This window comes from Neomonachus schauinslandi, chromosome 7 (assembly GCF_002201575.2).
Source record: "Neomonachus schauinslandi chromosome 7, ASM220157v2, whole genome shotgun sequence".
Classification (NCBI taxonomy): domain Eukaryota; kingdom Metazoa; phylum Chordata; class Mammalia; order Carnivora; family Phocidae; genus Neomonachus; species Neomonachus schauinslandi.
In genome coordinates this window covers 131,611,009-131,621,226 of record NC_058409.1, presented here as the reverse complement: position 1 = coordinate 131,621,226, position 10,218 = coordinate 131,611,009, and the positions used below count along the sequence as shown (strand labels likewise).

The 10,218-nt window shown below is 33.2% G+C and overlaps 1 protein-coding gene across 2 annotated transcripts in view; it reads right to left on the bottom strand.

Moving 5' to 3' along the window:
• The window catches only part of LOC110585742 (cadherin-10), a 113,838-nt gene extending 104,212 nt beyond the window's left edge, over positions 1-9,626 (bottom strand). For both annotated transcript variants that reach the window (XM_021695870.1, XM_021695877.1), the window contains exon 1: positions 9,396-9,626. In XM_021695870.1, coding sequence (XP_021551545.1) covers positions 9,396-9,626 — 231 coding nt within the window. The remainder of the gene's footprint in view (positions 1-9,395) is intronic.
• Positions 9,627-10,218: the final 592 nt, after the last annotated feature.

Here is a 10,218-nt window from a genome sequence, read left to right as displayed (position 1 = left end):
AAGGAAGGAAGGAAGGAAGGAAGGAAGGAAGGAAGGAAGGAAGGAAGAAAAAAGAAAAAGGAATATTCTTGTTACCTACACAATTTTAGTTTTCTGTTGATGTCATTAAGAAAAGTCAGCTAACATACTCACCATTCTACTGCTTAAATAAGAATATAATTTTTTTGGTGAGGTAACACACATAATATTAATAAAAATAAGAATGTTGTAGGGGCACCTGGGTGGCTCAGTTGGTTAAGCGACTGCCTTCGGCTCAGGTCATGATCCTGGAGTCCAAGGATCGAGTTCCGCATCAGGCTCCCTGCTCAGCAGGGAGTCTGCTTCTCCCTCTGACCCTGGCCCCTCTCATGTCCTCTCTCTCTCTCATTCTCTCTCTCTCTCAAATAAATAAATAAAATCTTTAAAAAAATAAGAATGGTGTAATGAGGTGTAATAGCGGTTAGCATATACTCTGGAGTCATACTTTCTGGGTTAGAACTCCAGCTCTACAAGTTACTTGATTGGTGCCCTTAGAAAACTTATTTAGACAATACGGACATATTTTTCTTACTTGTAAATGAGAGATAATAAAAAACTACCTGATGCGATTACTAGAATATTAAGTAATCATAAATAAAACAAATTTTATAATTATCATTATCAGGATATCTCAGGATGTTTCAGATTATTATAAATTATATCATAAAACTATATGTAATAATATTTACACCACTTTTTTTTTTGGTTCCAGAAGTATGTTAAATATTAGTAGAAGAAAGGTGCTGATTGTTTTTAACTGTTTTATTTCTGTTGGTGATTTAAGTGAGAATACTCTTTTTGTTTGGTGATTATGATTATGTGTGATACTGACTGCCAGTTTAATAGATATTTTCAATTCTAATGTTTTTAAAATTTTTTAAGATTTATTTATTTATTTGAGAGAGAGAGAGCACAGAGGGAGAGTGAGAGGGAGAAGCAGACTCCCTGCTGAGCAGGGAGCCTGACATGGGGCTCAATCCCAGGACCCTGGGATCATGACCCAAGCCAAAAGCAGACACTTAACCTACTGAGTCACCCAGGCGCCGCTTCAATTCTAATTTTTAATAAGGAAAGTGAGTGCATCTGTTGTGCACATTCACATCCTCTTTTTCTGTCCACATCATAATATCCTATCTCTAGCTCTTCATCATTTCAAAATATCTCTCACTCTTCACTTAATTTGTCTAATGGTAACATGCCTATGAGAAACTGTGTGTTGCCTTCTTCTGTCTAAACCAAAGCTATCTATCTGACTGCCATTTGTCTCAGATTATTAGAATATCTTTCTCCTTGGTCCACACTGTTTTTTAAGTTGCTACACTTGTCTTTCGGTTGCATTTGCTTTACACAACAAGATTAGTTACCTATTCCTTGGAACTTTTTTTCTTGTTTGGCCTCTATAATAATCCTACTCTTGCTCCTCTTCCCCACCACCCAGCTTCTCCTTCTCTGCCTCTACCTCTCTGTTACTTGATTTTAAATCAAAAGTCATGTCCTTGATCTTTACTTTATCTCTTTACTGTTTCCCTTCAACTCAACCATCACGGATGCAGAAGCTCGGTTCATTCATGACTCACAACTCCATCCTTCTGCTCTGCTAGACTCAGAATAGTCAAATGCATATGTACAAACTAAATTTGGTACTAGATTTGATGCAGGTTTGTGACAAAATTGGTGTCAAGGAAAATTGAAAAACTCAGTGGTCTCAGAGCTTTTTGGGGGGGGTACTTGGAAGACACAACACTGAACTGAGAAGTTCACTGATGGAATTTAAGCTAAACAGCAGCCAAAATAGGAAATGTTCCTTTAGAAAAAATGTCTATAATAGTACATGTTCTTACTTGGTAGAATTTCCTACTTGGTAAAATAATTTTAGTACTGTGCTGAGAGTTAACATCCTAATTTAAAATTCTAAATTTAATAGTTTTATATAATCCATAAACACATAAAGTATGGTTTAAAATGTGAAGTTAGTGAAAGAATTTTACCTAAAGAGGGAATCTGATATTTACATAAAATACCCTTTGCCTATTGTAGATTTGGGTTCTAAAGAGAGAACCAAAGGTGTGTATATCATATCCCAGCAAAATTACTGCTCCCTTTTCTTTTTTTAAAGATTTATTTATTTATTTCAAAGCTAGAGAGAGAGAGAGAGCACATGCATGTGTTGGAGGGGGGCAGAGGGAGAGGGAGAGAAGCTGACCCCCGCTGAGCCAGAGCCCCACACATGCACGTGGCTGATCCCAGGACCCCAAACTCATAACCTGAGCCAAAATCCAGAGTCAGATGCTTAACCAACTGAGCCACCGAGGGGCCCCTGCTCCCTTTCTTAAATTTAGTCCATCTACATGGAAACTTACATGTTCATACTGTTCTTTATTTTAGCTTTTAGTTACAATTATGAGAAGCCACGAACAGTTACCCAATTAACATCACAATAATAACAATGGCAATAGTAATAATAATGATAATAAAACAAAATATTAAGATTAAATAATATTCTTTAATAAAATGAATGTAAAAATGTAACTACATTACGTGAAAATTTAACAATTCACTTCAGAAAATTTATTAAAGTGTCCCTTCCTTTTCATGTGTTCATAAGAAGCAACTGAGAATTTGAATATATGAACATATACCCAAGTATGAGACATTGATGAGCAAATACTAACATACCATCCCACTTTTTGATTTTCTTTACTGAAAGAACCTTATTCTTCAGTACAATGGAGACAAAATTTAATTGAATATATAATTATGTATTGTCTCCAAGAAAGAAAATGAGAGGGCTTTGGTAGAAATTCATAATACCGTAATAATAATTTCCCATGCTTCATGACCATTACACATGCACCTGTTACGATAAATTACATTGATTTATGTGAGATTTAATACATTTTTTCATCTATAGAGATTTCTCTCAAGTTTTTGCTAAAAGTAATCGACTTTTCACATAATCTTCATTATAAAATGATTATGTTTCTTAAAAGTTTATATTTGAAAAATGATGGGTCAAATTGTAATTTAAATTTTTATTTGAATTTGACTATTTTTCTGTAATAGGTAAAGTTTTTCAAAATTTATTTGGCACAGAAAAATTTTGAGTCATTCTGTGTTATCAGTCTATTATTATTTTAATAATATTTACTTCTATCTACTTCCAAGTATTACTAGTCTTTGTGAATTCATTGGCCTAACAGAAAAAAAAAATTAGAGAATAAATCCATAAATATCTTTTATCTAAAATATATTCCAATAAAAATAAGTTCAAGTGATATAACATAGGGAGGTAGATTTTAAAAGAGGCTATGTGACAAGCTGAAGAAAAAGAGAAGCAGCAGCTTCTGTGGGGACGGATTAATAAAATTGTGAACATGAGACAGGAATATACAAAAGGAAGGCTTTGGTGGGAAACAAAAGATCACAACATTCACAGCATTTCTGAGTTAGTAACTCAAAGGGGGAAACTCAAGGGGGAAAAGACGGAGAATGGGAGGGTAGACTTCCCACAAATCCCTCGAGGACAGTATGGACAGTGGAGTGTGGTAAATGTGTTTAGGTGGTATGTGTGTGTGTGTTTCAAGAAGGTTGTAAAATGAAGTCATGACATGTATATATGAATAATCTTGATATTTGGTAACACATCATGTAAATAACTTCATGGGAGAGTGTAGTAAACATATGTTATCACTACTATCAGTAAGAATTTATAAGTAAAAGGATGACTGTGGTTGCTATTTACATGTGAGCATCCCATACTTAATTCTATTTATCTTATTTTTTTTAACATTCAACATTTGACATTTTGCTATTTTTGCTATATTTTGAAACTGCTAAAAGGGAGTCCATTTCCTCTTATTTTAAATGGGAAAAAACAGAACGCTCGCACATTGACCTAAACTCAAAACCAATTTCCTAAAAAATACAGTAAGACCTGTATAATACAAATAACATGCTATAATGTTAGTATGTAAAATACTTAAACCCGTATTACCTGATCATCTAAAGGTTAATATGAATGAATATGGCTTCTCTCTGTGTTTATAAATCTTGGATATACATTCTTTTTGACAGCCTTTGTTATCTTCAAAACACCTATGTGTGGTTTTGAAGTTTTATCTTCAATGCAAGTGTATCTGGAATGCAATTCAATACCTTCCTAAATATTGCTTTGTTAATATATTATAGCAAGCTTTGAGAATGTAAGCATATTTTCCCTATACAAGTGCTGGCTGAAATATCATTGTATTGAAAGATATAAATATTATATGTGTTTTGAGAATTAAAAACCAAGAGGTGGTCTGCCTTGAAAACATTGTCAAGGTTCTGCAGGGCATGTCCCTATTTAAAAATGTTTTTATTACCTCTTGCTTGAGGATTAGTGTAAAAATGTCTTAAAAACTCTAATGCATACTCACTTTATTTTGTGGTCTTTATGTATCAGGGAAATAATGTCTCTGTTCATCCAAAAGTCCAAGAGTCCCTTCATCAGGAAGGTCTATAACCATCTAATCTAAAGGATTCTCTGCCAATGTCTATCAAATCATCCTGATTTATTTTCTTCCAGGGCTTCAATTAATAAGGTCCAAATAGAAAATAATTGTATACCACCACTAAAATCAGGTCTATATATATTGAACAGCTAAACAATTTTCTGTTGTTGTTTTTGTTTTTTAATGTAGGTCTTTTTGGTCCTGTTTGGATTTAAAAATATATATATATATATATATATATAGTCACCTGGAATTTTTAGTTTCAAGAACAATATCATTACAGTTATTAAAATATCCAACTATCTGAAGAGAACATTCAATGTCCATTAAAATGTTTGCAATTCCCTGAACTCTTATGTAGTGTAAGTTTCTCCACATACTCGATTCAGATCTGTTCACCCCAGGAAGACTGCAGTGGGGAGGCTGGGGCAGCTTCCTGTCTCTATCCTAGTTCCAACTACTTTATCTCCATTGTAACCAGGTTTGACTTGATTGTAACCATATGGCAATAAGGAACATGGTCTAATATGGTGGGCACACTTGGCATTTCTGGTATTCTGTTTAAAGTTGAGTTATTCTTTCATGGATCACATTTTTTTCAGTTTTTGGAAGATCTCTCTTCCAGAAATCTGCAGTGAGCACCTTTTATGAGGCCTTGCACATTAAAAGACCTCCAAAGAAATAAACAGATAAATAAAAAATAGAAGTACATACCTCGACTCTCCAATCTCAATTTTTAATAACATTGATTCATGTCATGTAAATCCCAAAACTGTTTTATTTCCACTTTACTTACAAGTACTGCAGAGATAGAACATAGGGATATTTGGCACTTATTTTTCTGTTCTTGGCTTTTGGGTTCTGTGCTCTATCAGAGATTAAAAGAGCCCATAACTTGCTGTTAGCTTTATTATTTTCCCTTCTATTAAAGGCAGATAATTTGTGAGCAGAGAAATTATATTTTTGCCACCATATACTTAATAGCAGAGTAGTAGTATCTGAGTAGTACACCTTCTAGATATTTACTGAAAAAAATGAATGTATACTTCATTCCTAGTAGGTTTGTGGAGCCCACAAGTCTACAGAGAATGATGATCAAGAGGCTGGAACCAAATGTATGCCTTAAGGATTAGAGAGGACATGAAGGAGAGGAGACCTTGAAAGAAATCTAAGTTTCAAAAAGCGAATACTCATGGCAACTCTGGAATGAAGAAATAAAATTATAATTGAGAGCAGGTTCAGAAGCAGGAACCCAGAAAGAACTAAAGTAAAAATTGAGCTGTTTGGGAAAATGTAAACGGGACTGGCAAACCAGGACAGGATTTCTCTGTCTTGGCACTGTTTACACTTAGGAACCATAAATTCTACAGAAGTCTGTCCTGCGCACTGTAGGATTTTTAGCAGTATCCTTGGATTCTGCCAACTAGAGGCCAGTAGCACCCCCCTCACCTGCCACCATCTGGTTGTTTTCATTATATCAAGAAATATAGAGAGTTACCCTAATTATTTTTAAGTTTTCACTTCCTGGAGTGAATTGTCTTACTATGCTGACTCAGAATCAGGTTTATTGTTACCCAAGTACGGTATTAAATTTTTGGTGTTTGGGGACTTTTCTCAGTATCTGGTTTTGATTAAAAATCTAATTTTAACATACTCTTCTCCACTTGGGAATAATTACATAAAATGCAGACAAATTTTTTTCAGTAAATAAAATTAGTATTTCTCTTAGAACTGTCTTGCTGTTACAGCTTAAAGTAAATTCAAGAGTATCTAGTTTAATGTCATTATTTATTTTATTTGAATATTTGAAACCTAGAGATTCAAAATTATTTGTCCAGGGCAACTGAATTAGGCAGTAAGAAACTGTGATTAAAAGCTGTGCTTAAACTAATAAAAATAGTTTATAATCACAATGTTTCTCAAATCTTAAATTGGAAAACTGTAATACAACTATAGAAGGTTGCAAAATGAAAACAACATAGTACAGAAGTAGATTACTTGAAGTTCAAGTTTTAAACCCCTTGCTATGGAAGGTAAAGTCAATTTTGTGATTATCTCACTGAGAAGGAAATAAAAAAAAGAACTTACAACAAATATATTTCGGTTTAGAATGTATTTGATTGAATGATGTAGAGGAAAATTTTGATCATTGAGAGCTGAACAAAGAAATGCTTTGAGTTCATTTTTGGTTGGCTTGGTTTCTGAATAACTCTGAGACAAACAGTGGTAGAAACGAGGTTACATCCTAGCTCCTCTGATTGTTGGTTATATGTTTTCCTAAGCTTCCCTCTGCTTTTACCCAATGAGAAGAAATTGTTATATGCCCCTGTTTTAACCCCTTAAGTAGTAATGGGCTTTTATCTGAGAAATCATATGCCATCCATTCTTTATTGAATTTGGTTGGCAAATTGTTTAGTATTTAATTTTTTTTTTAAAGATTACTTATTTATTTGACAGAGAGAAAGAGTGCACGTGCAAGCAGGGGGAGGGGGAGAGGGAGAAGCAGGCTCCCTGCAGGGAGCCTGATGTGGGGCTAGATCCCAGGACCCTGAGATCATGACCTCAGCCTGAGCCAAAGGCAGACATTTAACTGACTGAGCCACCCAGGGGCCTCAAATAGTTTAGTATTAAAAAAAAAATGTTATCCCTCTTCACACATGTGCTTTCAGTCTTGTCCTCACTCCATCAGTATGATTCTCTCTTCTCTGTTCTTATTCTGAGTTCCCCAAATATTTCCCACTACAATGGGATATCTATCATCTTCCCATATGTCAAGTAATTAGAACATGTATTACTACCTCATCAAAACTAACCTAGAGACATTAAATCACATAGCATCAGTATTACATTCCTACTTTAAAGGTAGTAAAACTGGAAGTGAAATTTCTGAAAGAAAGGATGAATATATAATAAATTTATTGTAAGTACTATTGGAAAGAATATTTAGGGGATTTGAAATTTTTATATTCATCTTAATGTATGTTTATTAAAGCATTGCACATTGCCTTTTTGACATACACAGATCTGCATATTTACATCTAAATAAGGTTTTTAATTTGCTTTTATCAAGCAGAGTAAGGAAGAATAAAATTTGGGTTATATATCGAGATGCATATATCTCAAGTATTTATCAGCTTTAATTGCCCATAGGGATTTAAATTCTAGACTAGTTTTCCCCACCAAAGAGCCACGTAGTACCAGATGATTCTGGGAATTCAACTCAGTGCAATGCAGGTCAATTCAACCAACTAAATATTAAGCTCTACTCAAAGAGCTGGAGACAAAGTGAAGTATGAAGTAAAGGTCTTTGATCTCAAGGTGTTGACATTCTTCTGGGAGAGAACAAATGAAAGTACGTAAGAAGTCACTTGACTATCATGTGAGAGTATATAATGTAATGGTAACTTGTCGACACTTATTAAATCATTAAAATGCACTAGATGATAGAAAACACATGCAAATAAGTCAAATAAGTGCTATGTTCAGGAAGAACCAAAGGAAACTATTTACTTTATAGTTTCTTTGGTCTAGATTTCTGTTATTACATTTGCACATGATTGCGTTCATAAACTAAAAGTTGCCTATCACAACAACCATAAAATTTACTTTAACCCTCTGATCTTAGGCATCCAGTCAGATGAGACCCGTGATAAGTCTGGCTATGATGTGCTTTCTCATAAGATTGCTCAGATTGCTGTTGCTTTTCCTTCTCCTTCTAGTCAACATAACATTTAACCTTTAATGTCATCTTTGTCCTACTGCCAGACATTTAAAAAGGACTGAAATAATTGGAACATGAAAAAACATATCCAAGTGTTTTAAAATCAATGAAAAAATACTTTCAAAAAATTGTTTTAAAAATAGTTTAAAAATAGTTTTTCTTAGAGGATGAAAACTTTTAGCACAATTTTAATCATTTGAACAAAGCTATTAAAGTTTAGGTTAATACAAAATTCTCCATCACGGTAATGTATCATAATTGTACAGTGTTAACAAATCATGTATTAACATGTGATTATATTTGTTTTTTTTTTTTTGCTAGTGTATTTCTCTGTTTTCTTTGATATATTTTCATATTGTCCATAAAAGTAACCATGACTATGAACATGAATTCTTTCTTAAGACATTATCTAACTTCTAGTACATTCAGATAGTGCCAAAAAAGAAAACTGAAAATGAATACAGTGTAGTATATAGAAGCATTCATTGTTACTTTTCATTCTACTCCCAACCACAACTAACTTTCCTCACTAACTTTTATAATAAAATAGGATGAAAACTTGTCTATGTGCACATATCACAAATAAGTAAACTACTTCTACCTGCTTGTCTTCTATTTATTTTTCCTTTATATGAATGTGCCCATAGTGACACTTAAGAAAAATAAATAACACTCATATCTGGAATAAGTTTTCTTAAAAAAAAAAGCTATTTTGGGGGGGCCTTAGGTCATACTTTTAATGACATTTGCTTTTTCATTCTGTAGAATATTAAACAACTTTTAACTGTCTTTCCTTCCTTACTGAAATCAAGAGCAATGTGAAATATATATATGTAGTCATTTTAAATGGGTATCTTGACATACAGTTTTCTCACTATCATTGATTTCTAACCACAAATTCTAACAGTGCAATTTCTAGTACTTCTTTAGTCCATAAGGAAATGGACAGAATTAATTCTCGCAAATTCAATTTCTACCTTTATCATGCTGGATTTATGTATTCCACAGTTTTTCAAATTATAATATATATTCCATAAACAATAATTGATTTAGGGATATTTAGAGAATCAAATTTCTTAGAACGATGATCTTAAAAACCTTCAAATATTCCTAAAACATACAAGGAAAGAAGATAAGTATTTGCCATTTCAGTGTAGACTCACCTTGCCCACATATTGATAATCAGATCCTGTATATTCTTCCAGTAAGAAAAACTGATTCCACATCCAGCCACGTTTTTGACGATGCAGAATTTTGCCATCACTCCTAGGTACACGTGCACCTAAAATTCTTTTCTGGGGTGTGGGAGTCCTTCTGAACATTATCTCTGGAGAACAGAAATGTGGCAGGCAGACCCAGAGTGGAAACAGTACCAAAAGTTGATATATTGTCATAGTTCACTTCTTGAAAATTTCCAACGCGGATGAAAAGAAAGCAGTCTTATTTTACTGGGTTGAATTTTACTGCGTTTCAACTGGTTTCCAACATCTCATCAAAGTGTTGGACATGTTTCCAAAAGCTTCAAACAAACAAACAAATAAAAAAAAAGTCAGTGGACAAATTTTGAATGTTATCTGTCACTTTAAACTTAAAGTGATAAAGATTAACTAATAGCAACCAAAATATTTACTTTCCCTCTTTTATATAAAATAATGAGTAGTTTTGGGAGACATTACTTGTCTGGTAACATGTCTACATTTATGAAAAGATAATGGTAAATAACTTCTTTCAAACAAATTCTAAGGAAGGGACAGATTATGCTTTCATTTATTTTTTCTTTTGTCATAACAGTGTTCAAGAATTATAACGTACATAAAGTGGAGATGTAGTTAATTTTGCATGTCAATTTTTTCAGTGTAACAACATAAATGAAAACACTGAAAACAAAATAGTGACTTAAATAAACTATAGAAAACATGTATCTGTTGTGCAGTGCAAGGATGTTTAAATGTTTTTTTATGTATTTATTTATTTTTTTAGACTGGG